General features: G+C 43.0%; 1 protein-coding gene and 1 long non-coding RNA gene across 5 annotated transcripts in view; one reads left to right on the top strand and one right to left on the bottom strand.

The window, feature by feature from the left end:
• Window positions 1-15,124, bottom strand: part of PPCDC (phosphopantothenoylcysteine decarboxylase) — a 37,135-nt gene extending 22,011 nt beyond the window's left edge. Inside the window, exons 1-5 of one of the 4 annotated variants that reach the window (XM_075208182.1) lie at window positions 14,882-15,124; window positions 13,861-14,029; window positions 13,364-13,464; window positions 10,366-10,494; window positions 3,766-3,849 (exon numbers count right to left, since the gene is read on the bottom strand). In XM_075208182.1, the coding sequence (XP_075064283.1) occupies window positions 3,766-3,849; window positions 10,366-10,494; window positions 13,364-13,464; window positions 13,861-14,019 (473 nt within the window). In that variant the 5' untranslated portion in view covers window positions 14,020-14,029; window positions 14,882-15,124. Of the gene's footprint in view, window positions 1-3,765; window positions 3,850-10,365; window positions 10,495-13,363; window positions 13,465-13,860; window positions 14,030-14,881 lie in introns of those variants that run through there. The other 3 variants (XM_075208184.1, XM_075208183.1, XM_075208186.1) reach the window with 3 other exon arrangements.
• On the top strand, window positions 15,100-20,388 carry LOC142152005 (uncharacterized). The gene is made up of 2 exons (XR_012691278.1): window positions 15,100-15,213; window positions 20,022-20,388. It is a non-coding gene; the product is annotated as an uncharacterized LOC142152005 (long non-coding RNA).
• Window positions 20,389-22,214: the final 1,826 nt, after the last annotated feature.

A 22,214-nucleotide genomic window follows, 5' to 3' on the forward strand; every position in this document is an offset into this window, starting at 1 on the left:
GCAGGACACAGCACAGGACACAGCACCACTGGACTCAGCAGGACACAGCACAGGACACAGCACCACTGGACTCAGCAGGACACAGCACAGGACACAGCACCACTGGACATAGCAGGACACAGCACAGGACACAGCACCACTGGACTCAGCAGGACACAGCACAGGACACAGCACCACTGGACTCAGCAGGACACAGCACAGGACACAGCACCACTGGACTCAGCAGGACACAGCACAGGACACAGCACAGGACACAGCACAGGACACAGCACAGGACACAGCACAGGACACAGCACAGGACACAGCACAGGACACAGCACAGGACACAGCACAGGACACAGCACAGCACAGCACGAGAAAGAGCAGGACAGAGGACCACCTAACACACCCTCCCTCTTCCATGATCAATGCCCGAGTGAAGATGGCGGCGGCAAGCGGGGGAATTTATAGAATCAGAGTATCGCGAGATCCGACAGCGGGATTATGACGAAAAGCCTCGTTTTGAGTTTTGAAATCGGCGGGAATACCCGAACAGTGCTCGGATCAGGCTTGTATCCGCACTGTTCGGGGGGGCTCGGATTCAGGAAATCCGAGCCCGCTCATCCTTACAAAGTACATTGATACATGAAGAGTTTCTTGTGAAGGAAGTACGAAAAGCAGGGGTAATTTACATTTCAAACAAAAATTCTTAGGGGCAGATTCAATTCAGCACCAGGCGACATGAACAGTCCGCAGAGACACATCGAGTCTGACTATTTACAGAAATTTCTGCTCATTTTTCTTGCACGTCCCATAGAGGGGCGCATAGAAATGAGCGGAGATTTCTTACGTAATTGCCGCCAATATGCACATCTGAACACACACACAAATATAAACTATTTGAACATAAGAGTATAAATGGGCAAATGGCTCATGTATGTATGTATAGGGAACACTAGTTTTTAAACTGAGTGGCATTAACAAATGTTTTAAGACATTTTATGAGATTATGACATTATATGCTACCACTATACCAGATATGCCGTTAGACCTAATATAGGCCAGAAGGCCTATATCTTTTCCAAGACTATCTGAAGATAATGTAACACCATTAGATACCCCTTTGACAATAAATGAAGTCTTGGGGGTAAATGTATTAACCAGTAGATTCTGCAAGTTGCTAATATTCTGCGACTTTGCAGAGGAAATTTAAAAAACGGCAACATCTTTTAAGGTAACACTTGCCTTGAAAGCCATTGCAGTTTTAATTTCCCCTCAAAGTTACTGAATCTCGTCGACTTGCAGAATCCGAAGGTTAATATTGTGGAAATAATAATTCACAATAATCTATATTATTCCAATAAGTATTCATTATGTACATTAATATATTAACAAGCACGGAAAACATCATGTTATAATACTGGCACTTTAAGAAATAGTTTGCTAATCTTAACTAAGGTCAATATGACCCAAGCTGAAAACAAACAACATAATAAATAATGAGATAAATGTCAAAGAGAATAGCAGGATAAGGGCCTAAGGACAGGAATAAGGAGTATAGACAGGATAGGGGGGTAGAAATACAAAAATGTCAGCATAATAAGTCTGACAAAGCCAGTTAAAGAAATAGCGTGACACCTGGTCAATGCCTAAATTAGACGTGGAACTTTACCAAAATTGCTGAAACAAACATTATACGTAATTAAGAAGATGCTTGATTGGTTTAGAAAATTCATTATGTCACTTTCAGTATAAAAGATATGTGTGCTAATAATAGACTCTGTATCTTATAAAATACCAGCTGATTCTGACACCTTTAGGACAATCACACTGTAACCTGTACCGAATAAACAACAACAACTTTGCATCAAAGACTGTTCATCGCCTTTAATCGATATCGTTCGAATACAACAATATATATTTTCCCCACTGGATGCAATAAAAGAATTTTCAACAATTAAGGTACCAGGACTGGATGGGATCCCTAAACAAAAAGTATGCAGTGGATCTAGCCCCTCAGCTCGTAACCAGCTTTCATGCTGCATTTTAATTGGTTTCTTATGTCTGAAGCTTTTACATTTTTTCTCTAAAGCCACATAAGGATACTACAGAATGTGAATCATAAGGACCCATTTCACTGATTAATTCAGATACAAAAATCATTGATAATAATCTGTCCATCTTCCTAAATAAAGTCATTCAAACCATTATACACAGTTATTAAACAGGCTTTATGCCAGGTGAGACAATGGCAATACATATTAGGCATTTTATGAGTAATAAGCAAATCCCCCACGACAATACATGAACAAGGGTAATCCCATCATTAGATGCGGCCAAAGCCTTGATATCTGTTGAATGGCAATACCTGTAGGGGGTTATGGAGAGATCACTGAAAGGAGTGGTATTGACAAGAAAAAATACATTTTTACATGAATAAAAAAAAACCTTTAATAGGTTGGCAACACTATCATATACCTCATAAGTGGTTTTATACATACTTGCAGTTATGACAGGCTGTATTTGTCCAATGTGATCCTGCAGGCTCAAATATTGCTATGTCCCTACTGGTATCCTTATCGTCCGAATGTAATTGCTAGAATATACTATACTAATTATTTATGCTTTAAAAGATATTTCAAAGAGGAGAAGCTCCCCCGTATATTCTAAATGTAGTGAGGAGCATACATTCTTTCATCTTATCTCCAACAGCTTTTGGAACAAAATGATTGACTACTTAAATGATTTGCTGCAAATGGCCCTTACTTATTACTCTAATTATGTATATTGGGTTCTGACCTTTCTAGTTTGCATACTCATAATTTGATTCAAGAAGCAAGAAAATGTATTGCTCATGTTTGAAAAGCTCTAGTGAAACACAATAGATGATGTACTGCTACTTACTAAATAGCTATACAAAATAGGAGCACTCTTTCTAAATTTGAGGACTGCTGGACCAGACGGTCTCTGACTATACAGGCCTACACTACTCCTCCACCATACTTTCCCCCGCCTGGATCCTCACCAAGCCTGTTGCCTTTCCATCGGATGTTCCACTGACTCCCCAGATGCCTTAGTGACCCCCCCCCCCCTCCTTCTTAAATTTTTATCATTACACTGCGGCCCCTCATTACTGTCCCTCTCATCGCACTGTGCTCTCCTTTATCATTACACTGCATCACACTGTGGTCCCAGCAGTTAAAGAATAATGTCCATGGACCCCATATTTTGTCAAAGGATCTAGCAGAATTTGGAATTATACTGGTCATATACTCCATACGATGAATATTAAGCTCAGTGGTCGAAGTGGAAATTTAGAAGTGGCGGTATGAAAAATGTAATGAGAATGTAAACAAGTCAATAGAATTTTATTATTTTACAATGAAGGCAGTATGAGAAGTAGCGGTATGGCCTACTACCATATACACCCCACTTCCACCACTGCTTACCTTTCAAATCACACAAATTGTACTTTATCTTTAACTAAACTTAGGTATTAATCATAATTAACATGTCAAGAAACTTCAGTTCATGGTTAGCAAGCCCAGTAATAAAAAAACAGCAGTCTCCTATCACTACCACGTCACAGACTGTCCGCCACTAAAGTTACTGACTGCAGCCCTCTACCTACAGAAACATGAAAAAGTGCTGGAATGCAATAAACATGTTAATATGTCAGTCTTATGCATGAATCCCATAGTGCAACATTTAAAGCAGTCAGACCTCCTCATTATATAAATCCCACCAGATTCAGGATAGTTGGCAGACTGCCCTGCTCTCTCCTACCTGTTCTCGTCACTTTCACGGCTTGTGGCTGCTGGTGTCTTTAGATCAGCTGCCGCTTGTCTGGATCCTGGAATGACGGAGGCCCTATTTGGAAAAAAAATGGGTACACGAAATTTAGTAAACTCCAACCAGCCCCAGTGTTAAATCAATATAGCACCCACATTTTATAAGTACACCTCCCTCCAACCAAAACATTAAATAGCATACGCATTTAATAAATAGCCCTATTTCCCTCCAACCAGCTCAAACATTAAATTAATAGTGTTACTATTTAAAAAATTAACCATTTCCCTCCCACAAACAGCCCCTCATACACACACATAATATAAATACACTGGCCCCTCACACACACATATTATATTAATATAAAGGGTGCCTCTTTTCATTTTGAGGTAAGAGAGGTGTCAGGATTGAGGCAGCGGGTCATGTGAGGGAATAGATAATGAGCATGTGTCATGGGGAATATCAAAGAAAAGCTGGTGAGTGTTGTAAGGGTATTGTTGGCTGCGGATGGGCCGTGTGGGGAACAGACTTATAACTCACATGCCCCCTCTCTGCCCAGCACCTTTAGCCACACATGCCCCCTCTATGCCCTGCAGCTTCCATCACACATGCCCCCCCTGTGCCAGAGCAGCTTCCATCACACATGCCCCCCTTGTGCCAGAGCAGCTTCCATCACACATGCCCCCCTTATGCCAGAGCAACTTCCATCACACATGCCCCCCCTTGTGCCAGAGCAACTTCCATCACACATGCCCCCCCTTGTGCCAGAGCAACTTCCATCACACATGCCCCCCCTTGTGCCAGAGCAACTTCCATCACACATGCCCCCCCTTGTGCCAGAGCAACTTCCATCACACATGCCCCCTGCAGCTTCCATCACACAAGCCCCCCCTGTGCCAGAGCAACTTCCATCACACATGCCCCCTGTGCCCTGCAGCTTCCATCACAAATGCCCCCTCTATGCCCTGCAGCTTCCAGCACAAATGCCCCCCCTGTGCCCTGCAGCTTCCATCCCACATGCCCCCCCTGTGCCCTGCAGCTTCCATCCCACATGCCCCCCCTGTGCCGTGCAGCTTCCATCCCACATGCCCCCCCTGTGCCGTGCAGCTTCCATCCCACATGCCCCCCCTGTGCCGTGCAGCTTCCATCCCACATGCCCCCCCTGTGCCGTGCAGCTTCCATCACACATGCCTTCCCCCGTGCCAGAGCAGCTTCTATCACACATGCCCCCCCTTGTGCCAGAGCAGCTTCCATCACACATGCCCCCCCTGTGCCAGAGCAACTGCCATCATACATACCCCCCTTGTGCCCTGCAGCTATACACACACACGCACTTCTTACCTTTTTTTTACAGGAACCGAAAGAAGTGATGGAGCTCCTGTACCATGTGACCGGTGCGACCACATGACCCTGTGATGTCATATTGAGGTGCCTACAGTTACAGTGCCACTACAGCTTCTACACCTAGGTCTAACACTGTGCCCCTCACCTGATTCGCGGCAAGACCCCGAAAACCCCCCACCCCCCCGAGTCGAGGGAGGGGCCAAAAAGTTTTGTTGGGTTTTTTTTTTCCTCTTTTGTCCCCCCCCCCCATCTGGGCCCCCAGAGAGCCGCTATGCCCTAGGCAGGTGCCTAGGTTGCCTAGCGGTAAATTAGGCCCTGGGTGTCGAGTAGGGAGATATTTTGAGACAAGTGAGATGTATGTCGGTGCAATTTTGTTGACGGCCTTGTATGTTAGTAGAAGAATTTTATATTGGATTCTGAAATACAGGCAACCAATGTAGAGACTGACAAAGTGGCTCAGCAGAGGAAGAACGGTTTGCAAGGAAAATCAATCTAGCCGCTGCGTGCATAATAGATTGTAGGAGTTCAAGTCTGATTTTGGGAAGACCAGTAAGGAGGGAATTACAATAGTCGATGCGGGAGATGATGAGTACATGAATTAACGTTTTTTCGGTGTCTTGTGTGAGATATGTGCGTATTCTGGAAATGTTCTTTAGATGTATGTAACATGATTTAGATAGATATGGAGTTGATGTGGGGAATAAATGATAGTTGTAAGTCAAGGATTACACCTAGGCAGCGAGCTTGCGTGGTGGGATTTATGGTCATGTTATCAACAGAAATAGAAATGTCAGGCAGGAAGCTTCTGTTTTTTGGTGGGAATATTATTAATTCAGTTTTTGAAAGATTGAGTTTGAGGGAGGGGCCAAAAAGTTTTGTTGGGTTTTAAATGGCAGAAATGGCAGAAAGACAGTCAGTAACGTGAGCTAACACAGATGGTGAAAGATCAGGAGAGGATAGATAGATTTGTGTATCAACCACATAGAGAGGATACTGAAATCCAAAGGAGCTTATTAGTTTTCCAAGAGAAGTCGTGTAAATAGAGAATAGCAGAGGACCTAGGACTGAGCCTTGGGGTACTCCAACTGATAAAGGAAGCGGAGCAGAGGTGGAAGCGCGATTAGAGAGATAGGATGAGAACCAGGATAGGAGAGTGCCTTCAAGACCTAGGGATTATAGCGTTTGTATGTGGTCAACAGTGTCAAATGCAGCAGAGAGATCCAGGAGAATTAGAAGAGAGTAATGGTTTTTACTTTTTGCTGTGATCAAATCATTGACAACCTTGGTCAGCGCAGTCTCTGTGGAGTGTTGAGAGCGAGAGCCTGACTGAAGAGGATCCAATAGGTTGTTTGCTGTAAGAAAGTGTGTGAGGCGAGTTTAGGCAATTCTCTTGAGAAGCTTGGAGGGGCATGGGAGCTGAGAGATGGGGCGGTAATTTGCGAGAGAGTTTGGGTCAGAATTTTGTTTTTTTAAAATGGAAGTAATCACTGCATGCTTGAATATTGATGGAAAAATACCAGTAGAAAAGAGATAGATTACAGATTTTAGTTAGAGGGGGAATGAGCACAGGAGACAAGGACCTACTAATTTGTGAGGGAATGGGATCAAGAGGACAAGAGGTAGAGTAGGAAGATGAGAACAGAGTAGAAACTCTCTCTTCATTTGTGGGATCAAATGAAGAGAGAGTGTTAAAGGGTGCTATAAAGGAATTGAGCTGATTGCTTGTCGAGGGAGATGATACCATTTCAAGTGATATGGTTTTTAGATTTGCTGGATTTCTGTAGTGTTCAGATATATGCGTGTGGGAGAAGTGAGGGGGACCTGGATTAGGTGACATATCATCAGCTAATAGAAGCAGGGAGTAAGAAAGGTAGGAAAGAGGATTGTAAGATGTGTGTCTTTTTAGTTTCTGGCGACAGGCTGTTAAAGTTATTGAATTTAAATAGGAAAAGAGTTCATGAGTGTTCACTAGAGGTGAGTGAAGTAATGATGGGGCAATGTGGACAGAGGTGTGTGTTGCAGGATGGGTGAGGGATGATATAGTCCTAAGATAATGCCATGAAAAGAGAGAAAGAAAAATATTTTGGCAAGCATTGGGATTTAAGAGTAAAATTGCAAAAATTAGGAAATTAAAAGAATTATCTAATTGCAATGTCCTGTGTAATCAGAGAATTAGTGCAGAGTGAGGCTGCAGCAAATGTAGTTTATTCATGGATGTCTGGATAGTATAGAGCAATGATGTGGGAACCATGTGGGGGAGGGGGTGAAAGTGTTGAATGTAGAGAAATAAAGAGCAGGTGATTGAGTAGCTAAGTTTCTGGAGGGTCATGAGAGAGGAGAGTGGTTCAAAATCAGTATAATTTCTTCCTACTTGTGATGGCAGACAAAGCATTAAGTAGAATTTAAAGCACAGTGATGAGAAAGGGGACTGAAATAACTCTAGCATGGGTAGGGAGTGGCTGAGCAAGAAGTACAGCAGGCTGATTAAACAGAGGCAATGATGCAGGTAAAATAAACTGATGGAAATCTCGCTCCCTGGCAGATTTCCTTCCTTTTAATTTTATCCTCTCCTCCTACAGCTCTACCCTTTCCCTTGACAAACAATCCTTGTTTAAGTGCCTCATTTCTTCTCAGTCCTCCAATCCCTGCCACCTCTTTGCCATGTTCAACTCTCTCCCCCCCTCCTCCCTCTGACTTTTCCTTCTTTTTCTCCCCCAAAACTGAGGCTACCAGACTCGAAATCTCCTCCTGGCCTCACCCTTATGATTTACCTTCCTCTAACAACCAATTCTGGAGCTCTTTCCACCCTACTTTGGGTGAAGAAGTTCACTCCATGGATCCCATCCCTTCGCACCTCGTTCACTCCGTCTCCACCACTCCCTGCTCCTACCTTGCACACCTCTTCAATCTGTCACTCTCCACTGGCATTGATCCCTCTTCCTTTAAACATGCCCTTACCTTCCCCATTCTTAAGAAACCTTCTCTCGGCTAAATGCAGGAGTCACTTCTCCCTGCTCATCCTCCTGGACCGCCCTGTGGCCTTCGATATCGTGGACCACTCCCTCCTGTTGCAGACCCTTCTTTCTCTCTGCTTCTTTGGCTCTGTCCTTGCTTGGTTCCCCTCATATCTCTCCAACCACTCCTTCTCTGTTTCCACTTCTGATTCCTTCCCCCCCTCCCGGTAAGAGTCCCTCAGGGCTCTTGGCCCTTTACTCTTTTCACTGTACACTACCTGGGTGATCTCATCACTTCAATCAGTCTCCAGTGGTACATTTACACCAATGACAATCAACTCTACATCTCTTCTCCCGATCCCCTCCCCTCGTATATCGGACTGCCTTTCTGCCACCACCTCTAAGATGTCCTCACGTTTTCTTAAAATAAACATCATTCTTCCCTCCTTATAATCTTCATACCACTTTGATCTCTCGATCACTGTTAACGACACTACCCTCTCTTCTGTTCCCCAACTCAGTTGCCTGGGTGTCACCCTCTACTCCTCCCTCTCATTTGCCCACCCACATGGCTTCCAACTACGCAACAGCACCCACATCTGGCCCTTACTAACTCAGGCTGCCATCAAAACCATTATCCATGCACTCATTTCCAGTCTTGATTACTGTAACCTTCTTCTCACCAGCCTCCCCCACTTCGATCTCGCCCTCCTTCATTCTATACTCAACGCGGCTGCAAGATTTATCTTCCTTTCACACCGCTCGTCTTCTGCCTTGAACTACATCGGCTCCCCTTTCCCTACAGAATCCTTTTCAGACTCCTCACCTACAAGGCCCCCTCCCACTCCACTGCCCCATAGGTCTCCAACCTCCTCTCCATTCACGTACCCCCCCCCCCCCCCGCTTTTCCTTCGATTGGCCAAGGACCATCGCCGCTCCTCCATTCTGATCACCTCTTCCTAACCAAAATCGAAGACTTCTCCTGGGCTGCCCCCCTACACTGGAACAACCTCCTGGGCTCTATCCGACTATCCCCGTCCCCTAATCTGTGCACCTTCAAACAGGCACTTTATACTCATCTGTTCCTCAAAGCCTACAGCCATCCACCTAACCATCGCCTCACCTCCCTCTTCTCCTGTCCTTGCTGCTCTTGCGCGTGATCTCCTCGACTGACTCCCGTTGTCTGCAGTCTGTTTGCTCTCCCTTTAGTATGTAAGCTCTTACAAGCAGAGCCCTCTCCCCTCCTGTTTCCTACCATTTATTCTCCTCCAACTTCACTGTACTAGCTATGCTTGGGGCTATTGAAGTCTTGGTCTTACTTGTTTATTGTTCTGTACTATTTTACCCTGTATGGTTTACTGTTTGTATTCTGCGCTGTAGAAATCTTATGGCACCTTATAAATAAAGGATGATAATAATAATAATGTCCAAAAATATTCAAAATATGTTTAACCCTTTCACTGCTAAGGACGAGTGGGTCTCACCTTGCAGATATGTCCCATTACTGCTCACTTGTGATCAACAGATAACATAACCAATACATTAAGAAAATAACAAAGAGCCCAGGGATGAAGGGAGGCTCTAAAGAGTACTCAGTCTCCCCTTGGCTTTTGTGATCACAGACAATAGAACCCCACTACATTACAGCAAATAAAAAAAGCATATATAAAACACAATTTTGCTTTGCTTCTGCTATTCAAGATGAATTGTGAGTTAAATGCACTGAATATTACTAACACTGCTGTTGGAATGTGACCAGCCAAATAAAGGCCAAATAGGTAAAGGACAATAAAGACAAAAAGCCACATTAGATAAAGAGGTAAAAATGCTGTTTCTGTTCTCTCTCTGCAACGAACAGCAGAAATTAGAGGCTACACAGAACAACCAGTACAGCAATACAAAAAGTTACAGAAACTGTTCTTATATTACATTCTACATCAAATAGAACTTATAAAATGAAAATTGTCAACATTAAAAATTAATGCATGGAAATTCTAAGAAAGAATTTCAACTCATGTGAACTAAAGATGGTTTGCATGTGCAGGATGTGTAAGGCTACTTTACTTAAGAAGCCACTAAAATCCTCCTCCCTACTAAAAAAAAATATTTATTTTATTTTTTTAAATAAAAAAGAAAAGTTAAACCACTAATTTCAGTATAACTATAAAGTACCTACTCTAACCAGACAAAAGCCCTCGTGTCCTCTACACAAGTGTCTAGGTCTGTTTATGTAGGTTATAATTATTTGACATTTACCAATATTGTACACTGTTCAAATTAACCATAGATGAATTCTCACCAGTAAATTGTCGCAAATCCCACTGGAAATTTTCCCCAAAGTGTTGGCATCGAGAGGAGCGAGGAGCATGAGATCTGCCCAGCGGCGCAGTTCAATGTGTAGCACAGGGTCAGAGCGCTGGTTCCACATCTGTGTATGGAAAGTGTAAACAGTTGGTGACACATAGGTCCATGCACTCAGTGAGAAATCAACACCCAGTTCCTGCAGTTGTAAATATGGTATGATCCAAATACATATGTATGTACTGTATAGAAAATTGCACAGGACATTCTGAGGCTTTTGTATTGTATCTAAAAAGAAAAAGAATAATATGTTGCACTAGTACATTGTACGAGTAGACTTTTGCTATTTAATTATTATTTATTATTTCACAGACTATTCGGTTTGATCATTACATTAGCATTAGGTGCAACCGCCAGTGTAATTGATGATATTGTTACAAAAGCAAGAAAAAGAACGCTGGGTTTACATTGGTGTAGTCTAAGTGCACTTTGAGTGCACCAATGTAAACCCAGCATTCATTTTCTTGCTCTTGTATTATAATCAGTTATTAGTTGAATAAAATGCTGGCTGGCTAACTAAAAATAATGGACATCTTAATGCTAATGTGCTTCTATAACAAATCTATAAACCAGTAAAATTGCCTCTGTAGAGTTCCAAGAATGTCTGGATGCATCCAGCCCACCTGCAGTGCACTGTAGTTTGTACAATGTGGTCGTACTCTGAACATTGAACCAACATCATAGATAATAGACCTTTTTTCTAATAAAGTAGTTTTCAGTGGTCCAATAATGAATTTGTACTAGACGCAATACCTCTGCCTGTTTTTATAATTTGTCTCTTTTCCTTTGTAAATGTTATTAGCTCAAAATTGAATTGCTCTGTCTTTTTAAATCAGAAGATCATACATGATGAAGGCAGTCATGGTTTCAAGCAGCTGACTGTAGAAATATTAACACCATGACCAATTTACCTCATGTCTCCAACTAATGCCGTCTCTCCTCAATTTAAGTCAGTCGCTATTGGTTGTTTTAATATTGATGACTGATAAGGCTTCTGCTTTACAGTAGTGAAACATACTTTCCCCACTACCAGCTACAATTGTAATTCCAGTACTTGATGCATCAGTTGTTCCTGACAGCACTTAGATATTGAAGTTTGTTTGGGCAGGGTCATCTTTACCTTCTGTTGTGTGTCATAATATTATTTGTATGTATCATGATCCCCTCAATGTACAGCACTGCATAACATGTTGGAGCTTTAAAAAAACTAAAGGATAATTATACCACTTTAACCAGCTTTAAAATGAAGTGAACATGGCAGTGGGGGGGGATATCCATGAAAACTGGTGTAATAGACAAATGCGGTGTTGCCAACTGCAACCAATAAATTTGGCTTTTTTATAAAGCCGACAATAACATTAAACCTCTCATTCAGTCTTATTCTCTACTTTACAAAGGCAAAGAATAAGTTATGGTGGCTTCTATGTCACATGACCTCTGCACGCTGCTGGGAGATCATATGCGGTATATGGATGACATGTTGGGAGGTCTGAGTGGAATGTGAGGAGGCCTGGTTGGTATGCGAGGAAGTTTTGTAGTACAGGTAGACTCTGAAGACATGGGGGGGGGGGGCGGGCATTTTATGGCAAGTTGGGATTTGAGAGCTTGTAGGAGCATATTGTGGCAGATGGTGGAATTTTCAAGCAAGAGACATGCGGAGGCAGACCCTTCGACAGTTGGAAGGCCGCACAAGCAGCCCTTGAAGTATGTATGGTTGCCCACTGCTAAGTGCACCTAAAATTAAATTGTTTTACACGTGAATACTGGACATACAGATGACAAATAGTAAATATAGAGGTCTTACCAAAAGACTTGCCCGACTTAAACAAAAATCATATTTCGGAAAATAAATGTTTCCATGACTCAGTAGGGTCTAATCACTAACAAAGTAAAAAAAGTGCAAAGGTCCATAGCAAGCAAACAGACATATACTTTCAATATCTGTCCAAATTGCATTAGATCAATCAAAGCTAAAGACTGGTTACTATGGGTTAAGTCACATTTGCACTTTGCTAGTAAATAACCCCTAATGTGTTTAACTGTTTCAGTTCACTTTCAATCATATCGAACGCATGTTCGTACTAGCATTTTAGACTGTTTTAGTTCACAGTCAGTCCTACACAATACAACTATAGCATATTCATACTGGCATTTTTAGTGACTTGCCAAGTTTGAAGAAAACATTTTAAATGGACCTGTTTTTCCCAGATAAATTGATATTGGTGTACAAATCCAAAGGGTATTATTTCAAATATTTTTTACAGCATCTGCACACAGATTCATGTATCTGCTTATTTTCATTTTATAACATAAGACGGTGCAGACATGCTGCTTCATTGGGCACAGGTAGAGTAAAATATAACTCAAACTGCCGTGGAACAGGGTTCCCAGTTATCAGCAAAAAATGTAGGAGCGCTTACTTGACTTTACTAAACTTATTTAACAAATTTTTTATGTCATTAGACTCCATTTGGTTTACCAGCAAGTGTGCTACACAACCCCATGCTGTGGATAAGTAAACATTGCTATCCATAAATCCATCACTATCTGTCACCAGAAAAAGGCTATTTCTACTCATAGGGGGGTATTTAATTGTTCGGCTTGACGGCCGAAAAACTCGCGCTCTAAAACTTTTACCGTTAATACGGTAAAATTGCTCTTAAAAACCGTTCATACAGTAATTTACTCGCTGAATTTCAGCTCGCAGCTCAGGGAGCTGCGAGCTGAAATTCAGCGAGTAATTACCGTATTAACGGTAATAGTTTTAGAGCGGGAGTTTTTCGGCCGTCAAGGCGAACAATTGAATACCCCCCATAGTCTCTATTGAATAAATAATGTTTTATTAAAATGTCTGAAACCAGGATGAACACCTATGTTTTCACATTGTCTTTAGTCCCTCAATATACAGACATTAACAAGACGTAGAACCTCCTCACCTTACCTTCCATTCATCCTCGTCACTATAAACTGGCACAGAGATGTCCTGCACGTTGTAGAAGTGTTTTGCTTTCTCTGTGCTTACAACCTGCACCTGTACCTATAGAGAAGGGAGCATTAGTCACATATACAGGATATGTAGGATTTGACACTTATACAGAGACATATGCAGTGGCATAGATTTACGGAAACCAGTCTTTAAATAAACAGTCATACAACAAAGAGAGCAGCATTTGGAACTACACATATAATATGTAGGTACATACAAAAATACTTTATGAAAATTATATATTGTGCATTTGCAAACCTTAATTAAATGGATAACTACAAATACTTTGTTAAAACCCCTTACATTTACAGCACTAATCAACTATACTCATGTCAATTTTTATTTCATTGGTAATAAAAGAAGAATTTGTGCTAAACTTGAAAAATGTCAGTGTGTGCTTAGTAATTTCTTAGTGTGGATATATACAGTTTGCAGGTATAAACCTACTCCAGGTATTTGTAGAAGGCCAGACACTAGAAGTGGCAACTTCAGAGCTGCCACACTGCCTGTGACTCCCACAAGCACATGGGCTCCACAAGATATGGGTGAAGTCATGTCCCCAGCAGATTCACTGTCAGAATTGGTCCTCTTGGTAGAGATATCCATTGTTCACAACCTGTACAAAAATATAATAAATACAGTCCAATACAAGAGCTCACATAATGACAGTTAACAAAAATTGTGTTGGGATATAATGGTCAACTCTTCGTTAACTCAAATTGGGTATTAAATGTGTCATTTTGCATATTTAAGGGGTCTATTTATAACCCATTGCATACTGGTCATGTTCATTAAATTTTCTTATTGCAGTGATCAGAATTTAATTAATGTGGCAATTTATTAAAATAGATTAGCAGGGACAGTGGTTCTGACAAATAATCTATAGTAAAGTGATCACAATCCGAAGATCCCTCTCCTGTCCTCTCTCCTCATAGTACAGAACAGGTAACTGAACAAATTTTTGAGCTTGATAATAGACACCAATGGGGATTCCATTTCTGATCGAAGATCCCCCAATAATAAATTGCCTTGTTACATTAAAATGTGGTAATCAGCCAAAAACTGCAGTTTTCAGGGCATGTACTGTGATAAAAATCTTGGAGGTTCAAAAAATAGACCCCATAGAACTACTAAAGATCATGTGCTGCATGACAACAGAAATAACAAAGTAGACACAAACTGTAATAAATTATTATATACCAATTCCCCCTTCACTTGACTGCAAAATACACCAGCGCCTTTAACTACTGCTTCTCCAGACACGACAGCCTGGAGACGTCTACATGTGAGGGTTATCATTCCCTGCAGCCATTCAATAAGTCTCCCGTGTTGACAACCTTACACTGAGCTAGGTGGACTTCCCAACTTCTGAAGAGTGTCTTGCACGCAGGGGCTCTAGGAATCAACAGGGCAATCTCCTAAACCACCATCCGAGTATCCTCGCTGATAGGATAGTCATAGCGCTTACCTGAGAGTAAAGATGTTGCTTTACATACTTAAGCCCGTTTGAATCCCCCGAGCCCATTCACCTTCCTCAATTATTTTCACGGGCCAAAATTAGTAGTTGGTGACAACCAGAGAGCAAAGTATTCAGAGGGAACAGAATTACTAAATTTACATGGAATCAGCTCTACGCTGCTCTCTATACTGAGGGAAGTAGCTAAATCCTCTTCAGATAAGGTACCTTCCGACGTCATTGTGACATCATCAGGTCATGTGACTGCAGCGGTCACATGACACAGTGCATTCGCTGCTGCTGCTACTGGATATCTTCCTGTCTGCTGTGCAGTGGAGAAAAAGGTGAGAAGGGGTGATGTGATTGGGGGGGGGGTATGTGTGAATAGAAGTGCTGGAAAGAGAGGGGGCACGTGTGACTAAAGGTGTTGGGCAGAGAAGGGGCACCTGTGGCTAAAGGTGCTGAGCAGAGAGGGGGCACCTGTGGCTAAAGGTCCTGGGTAGAGACGGGGCACGTGTGACTAAAGGTGTTGGGCAGAGAGGGGACACCTGTGGCTAAAGGTGCTGAGCAGAGAGGGGGCACATGTGACTAAAGGTGCTGGGCAGAGAGGGGGCACCTGTGGCTAAAGGTCCTGGGTAGAGATGGGGCACGTGTGACTAAAGGTGTTGGGCAGAGAGGGGGCACCTGTGGCTAAAGGTGCTGAGCAGAGAGGGGGCACATGTGACTAAAGGTGCTGGGCAGAGAGGGGGCACCTGTGGCTAAAGGTGCTGAGCAGAGAGGGGGCACGTGTGACTAAAGGTCCAGGGCAGAGAGAGAGGACACATGTGACTAAAGGTCCTGGGCAGAGACGGGGCACCTGTGACTAAAGGTCCTGGGCAGAGAGGGGGCATGTGTGAGTAAAGCATGTGGGCATAGGGGGGGGCATGTGTGAGTTAAGCATGTGGGCGGAGGGGGGGAGGAATGTGTGAGTAAAGCATGTGGGCGCAGGGGGGGGGGGCATGTTGTGACTGGATGGACCGCCTATGCCACCCTGTCTGTTGTTCCTGGGAACTGTCTGGGCTTACTTTGCCACCGTTCCCTTTTGTTATCCCAAATGCACCCTCTTGCCGTAGTAGGAGGGGCTTACACGTGCTGCCACCACTGGACTCCTTACCGGCATCCAGTACCGGGTTTCTTCTGGGTAACTGACACTGCGAGTGTACCCCGTTACTGGTGTACCTGGGCTGGTACTCCTGACCTCTTACTATGGATCAGGGTTTCTGTGGATGGATCCCCCCTGGCCTATCACACTGACCAGGGCTGCATGGGTAGCAGGCAGAGCAGTGGTACTGGAAAAGCTTGGATCCAAACCTTAGAGACAGCCGGAGAACAGATTAGATTTAGGGTCTAATCTGCAGGTCACAGGAATACAGCAATATTGAAGATGTTTTCAAGCAGGTCTTTGAAGCAAGATGTTTATTTGCTCTTCACTGGTTAAAGGTACCAGTGAGCAGGTCAGATGAAATCAGAAGAACAAGTTTTCAATACAAGCAAGTGTCTTTTATACAGTTCAGACACAGCCTATTTTTAGAATCAGGATATAACCTGTTTACACAAACACGGATTTACATACATTGCAAAGCCAACCATATTTACAGTTATCTATGAAATTCTTAAAAACATTGCTGTGATATTCTGCATCTTGTTTCCGAGGCAGAAGACCTACTAACAAGTTAAAAGGTCTAACTGGCATGAATACTTCAGACAGTCGCAAAATACACGTTCCCAAAGAAAAAGTACAACCCTCAAACAAGTCAGTTCCCCACATATCCATACACAAAAGACTTTGTAAACAAAGGCACATTATATCAGATATACATCAGAAATGAGACATTTGCTTTAGAAAGGTTAAACAGAAAAACAAATTTTCTACCCTGGTCTCAGAAATAACGATATCATATCTCAATATACTCAATATCAAACATAAGTGTTTGTGCAATTATATAAATAAGCACCCTGCACTATTTCCTTTAAATAAATTCATACCATAACTTATTTATGAGTGATCCAGTCACACATGTGTGAGTAAAGCATGTGGGCAGAGGGGGGGCATGTTTGGGTAAAGCATGTGGGCGGGGGGGGCCATGTGTGAGTAAAGCATGTGGGCAGAGGGGGGCATGGAAACATGTGAGGGAGAAACCTCTTTTATCTAGTCAGATGATATCATTACAGGTAATGAGTATAATTCCTTTTGTCAAAACACCGTACATAAAGTACTTATCTCAATTATCTCACAAAAAAACAATACATCCAGGTTTCTACACACTTTTTTTAGGTGGCATACTTCAGACTTCTCACTTATGCATAACTTTAAATATTGCTATTTTTCAGGCATTTATTGCAGGCCACCTGGAACCATTGGAGGACAGTGTAGGGACCAGACGAAAGAGCAGTTTAAGACATCCTAAAAGTTCACCGACACTCCTGCTCTATACCCCTCTTCTGTTAGGCCTTCAGATTAGATTTATTGCCCGACATGGCAGGGCATATTTTTTATTACTGGGGTGGTCTCCAAAGTCGGTGACTGATGTGTCACAGCGCGGATGACTGTGCAACCCTCGGAGCTATAGATCGGAGGTAACGAGGTGGTGCTTACGCTAATGCTCCCCCACTCACAATGCTGGATTCCACTGCAGGACCCGGCCATAGTCACTACAGGGGTTCCCAAGCAGTGATTCCAGGAATATCAGTCACTGCTTCATAGTGCTCTGTAGGATGGCAAGACTGTGAGTGTTAACCTTTATCTGTCACTCCACGTGTACATTCACCAGAACAGCAGCCATCTCGAATCACCAGCACACCTTTTCTCTCTTCATCCATCTTAAGGTAATATGTTTTTTCGTGGTTTACTAACTGGTTAGTCCCAAAGATTTATTGGGCTCTAGGGCTGCCTTGCAGGCTTATTTTATCATATTTTTTTTGTGATTGTGTGTTGCTTCTGACTGTTCTTGTATTTTTTTCTCCTATCTGTGCTTATCATGTCAGATTGGGGGTTGATCCTCGAGGGCTGTGGCTGGGGTAACTTATATGACGAGGTTTACCTGTCCCAGCTGAAACTCTTAATCATACTTGCCAACTCTCTCGCAATGTCCGGGAGACTCCCAAAATTCGGGTAGGTCTCCCGGACTCCTGGGAGAGCAGACAAGTATCCCGCATACTGCTATTTGATGGCCAAAATGATGCGATTTGCAGTGAATCGCGTCATTTTGGCTCCACCCCCGCGACAAAATGACAGTTTTGTCGCTGGGGTGGGGCCAAAATGACGCTTTGACCGCGTCCCGCCCTCCAACCATGCCACCTGCCCGGGATCTCCCGGAATTCACTGTTCAGAGGTAGGCAAGTATGCTCTTAATGCCTGGGCTAGGTCACTAACCAACTCTATGGCTTTGATTGCTCAGCTAGTCAGTTCCCTTTGGTTCTTCAGGGAGTCTGGCTTGTTCCATGCCTGTATTGCTTTGCCAAGGTCCTGTGGCAGTAGCCTGGTTTTGGTTTCCTCCTCTGTGGAGAGGATGTTGGAATCCGCTAAGTGTAAGTGCAGAAGAGTGGGGACACCCCAACCTGAGAATGAGTCAGACTCCGACTGTTCTTCCCAGGAGGAGGGCAAAGTGCTAGATAAGGAGGACCTCTGCTTTGTGCAGGAAGTCACCACTTACTGTCATGGGGTGAAGGAGCTGATACATGCTGTGTGCCAGGTGTTAGATATCCTAGAGATAGCAGTCCCTGAGACTGCAAAGCCTTCTCTGTTTAAGCGGAGGTTGAAAAGCACATGGTTTTTTTTACCTTTATCTTCCACTGGATGATTTGTTGGGTGAGGTTTGTAACTTGCCGAATCGGAGGTTCCAAGTTTCCCCGAAGGGTACAGTTCTGTTATCTTCTCTCCTCTGAGGATATTGGTAAATCGTAAAACGCCTCCTAAGGTGGGTGCACCTGTCCAAGACAACTACCATTCTAAGTCCTAATGCAGCAATGCTTAAGGATGGTGCGAACCATAAGGTCGAGGGCAACCTTAAGTACTTTTTTGGGACAGAAGGAGCCTTCTTAAGGCCCACTTTGGCCTCAGCTTGGGTGAACAAGATTGTGAATTGCTGGTCCGAGCAGCTTACTATGGGCTTCTTAGCTGGCAATCCATAATCTGAATTGCTCCTGTTGGTGGAGCAGATTGAGAGAGCTACGGAGTATCTGGAAGAGGTGGTCCTAGGCAATGGATTGATTAGGGCATGGATATCTGCCTCTGTGATTTTAGCTTGTTGGACTCTCTGGCTTTACTCCTGGGAGGCTGATATGGAGTCTAAGAATACTTTTGAGTCACTTTCTTTTTCTGTGGGTGTCCTGTTTGGACCGTAGCTAGACAATATTATTAGTTAGGCGACAGGAGGAAAAATAGCTTTTGAAACATTAACAGGAAGGAAAGCAAAGGTTTCTCTCCTTTTGTTTTTCTCGTCTGCACCCAGGCGTGGTTTGCAGCGTGGATTGCAAGCGTAATCTGCTCGGCACCCAGTCTGCTGATACGAAATTGGCATGATGGTGTTCTGCCCACCCACAATCGTTGACGTTTGAGCCTGTCTACTCCTCTTCAGGGTTGAACATAAATTGAAAGCCTATCAGGAGAGTTGTATAGAGGGGGTAGAGCTACGGTGAACGTCTAGAATGTCGTAAAGTGCCTGCATGACAGGTCCCTACACTATACCCCAATGTTTCCCAGTGTCTCCCAGTGGACCAAAATAAAAGGATTTATCGGATGTATAAAAATCCTATTATTTCTTCTGATTTCTTTCCCTGATTATTCTTTCAGATATAAAACATTTTTTCTTGTACTGCAAAGTAATTTTTGTTACATGCTGTCCAGTCGTCTGCAATCTCCATCTTGCTGCAATGATATCTTGGTCCCCTACAATCCATTCAAATAGCTGCTGCAGGAATAACCTGTCTATTCTCCATCATTAATTACTGTTCTCCTACTGAAATCATCTTGTCTTCCATTTTAATTATTACTTTTCACTGCAAAAGTATTTTGTGCTTTCCAATCCATTTCCACGTGTTATTTCTATTGTTACAATCTCTGTACATACCAACCCAGTGCTCACGATGATGCTTTTTTTTTTTTTTTTTACAGGTTACCTCCGCTCTCAGGACTACGACCCTACTTGCATGTTGCCTGGAAATCTTCAACAAAATGTCTCTGTCAAGTATCGTCTCTAACTGCAGGACCCTGCTGAAAGTTCACCTGTTTAACGAACAGTTCAAATAGTGTCTGTGATTTGCTTCTATCCGAGTTGCACTCCAGAGAGTAAAAGGACACGTGTTGGAGGACTGTTATGTGTTTTCTTCTTTAAAGTCTCCGTTCATCAAGCAATATTAATGATGGAGAACGCAAGAAACATAATACATACAGTTTTACTTATTTTATTTCTAAAATACAAACAAAACATACTGAATATAAAGTAGTTATTTCTTTCACCATTAAAATGACTACATCTTTATTGTTGTTTTGCCTGTTCTACTTTCTCAAAAACATCCCAATTTTTAGTATATCAAGTCTATTTGTTATCTGTAATTGCTATGCCAACCAAGGCCGGACCATCATCATCAACATTTATTTATATAGCGCCAGCAGATTCCGTAGCGCTTTACAATTAGGAGCAAACAGTAATAAAACAATACTGGGTAATACATACAGAGAGGTAAGAGGGCCCTGCTCGCAAGCTTATAATCTATGGGACAATGGTTTGATACACAAGGGTAAGTGATACATCATATTGAATATTTGTCCAGCTAGAATGAAGGTTGCAAAGTATTTAGTGGGCGGTATGCTTAGTCACACAACTATGTTGGTCAGCGGGTTGTTGTCTTGTGTTAGCTGTGTAAAGGGTGGTAATAGGGTAACCTAGGGAGATTAAAAGGGTGGTATAGGAATATTATAGGCTTGTCTGAAGACGTGGGTTTTCAGAGAACGCTTGAAGGTTTGAAGACTAGAGGAAAGTCTTGTGGTGCGATGTAGTGAATTCAATAAAGTGGGTGCAGTCCGAAAGAAGTCCTGTAACAGAGAATGGGAGGAAGTAATGACAGTGAAAGAGAGACGCAGATCTTGTGCAGAAAAGAGGTGTCTATTTGGGAGATATTTTGAGACAAGTGAGGAGATGTATGTTGGTGCAATTTTGTTGATGGCCTTGTATGTTAGTAGAAGAATTTTATATTGGATTCATTGAAAAACAGGCAACCAATGTAGAGACTGACAGAGGGACTCAGCAGAGGAACAATTTGCAAGGAAATTCAGTCTAGCCGCTGCGTGCAATAGATTGTAGGGTCTCAAGTCTGATTTTGGGAAGACCAGTATGGAGGAAATTACAATAGTCAATGCGGGAGATGAGTGCATGAATTAAAGTTTTTGCAGTGTCTTGTGTGAGATATGTACGCATTTTGGAAATATTTTTTAGAAACCGAATTGGTTGCGGGAGCAGAGCAGTCAGCTGGCTAAACGCAAAGCCAAACAGTGGAAGGTCATACCATGGCCCACTGGTCCCAGGAGCAAACTCCTTTACAATTGACTTGCTGTTAAATTTGGGCTAATGAGGCGGCTGCGGCCCTCCTGGACTCGACATTGGCGCCCGCTCAAAGCCTGCCAAGGGGTCCTTCACTCAGGAGGATGATTCATGATTCTTCGGAGGGGGGCAATGACCCCAGCCATACTGGTAACCCCATCTGCTTATTAACCCGCTGACTGCCCGCTCTCCTACCTCATTACCTTAGCAAATGAGTAAAACCTGCTGTAATGGATTGTTAAACCAGCCGGGCGGGAGGGTGGAAAGCGATGCAGGAAATGAGAGACACGCCCGCCCACAGAGAGAGGATATATACTGGGGACTTTGACCCTCTCTGTGCCTTCATTGGCTGGCGACTGCATTGTCATCATTAACCCCCTTTTAATGTTAAGTCCCTGCCAGACCATATACCATTAGGTTAGGCTCGTTCAGCCTATTACCTCACTCAGCATAATGAGCTTTTTTTGGTGATATGTTTTAGAGCCTGCAAACATAGATGTGACCTTTCCATGGAAACTCTTCACCATCATGGTCAAAAATAATGAGGTTCCTTGTATTCATTAAAAGGAAAACACGCTACTTTCTTAGAGTTTGGGGATAGACCCTATGGTTTATTTTGCAAATGTAACCACTATCTGTAAGTATTTCCTATATAAACGCTCTAGTATAGTATACATAGCACTAATGTCCCTGCAACTCCTGCCATCTTTAAAAGTGCGGCCGCTATGAGTCCTTGTATGGCTATCCCCGCCACTACGTCATCTCAA

The sequence above is a fragment of the Mixophyes fleayi genome, chromosome 4, assembly GCF_038048845.1.
Source record: "Mixophyes fleayi isolate aMixFle1 chromosome 4, aMixFle1.hap1, whole genome shotgun sequence".
NCBI classification, from domain to species: domain Eukaryota; kingdom Metazoa; phylum Chordata; class Amphibia; order Anura; family Limnodynastidae; genus Mixophyes; species Mixophyes fleayi.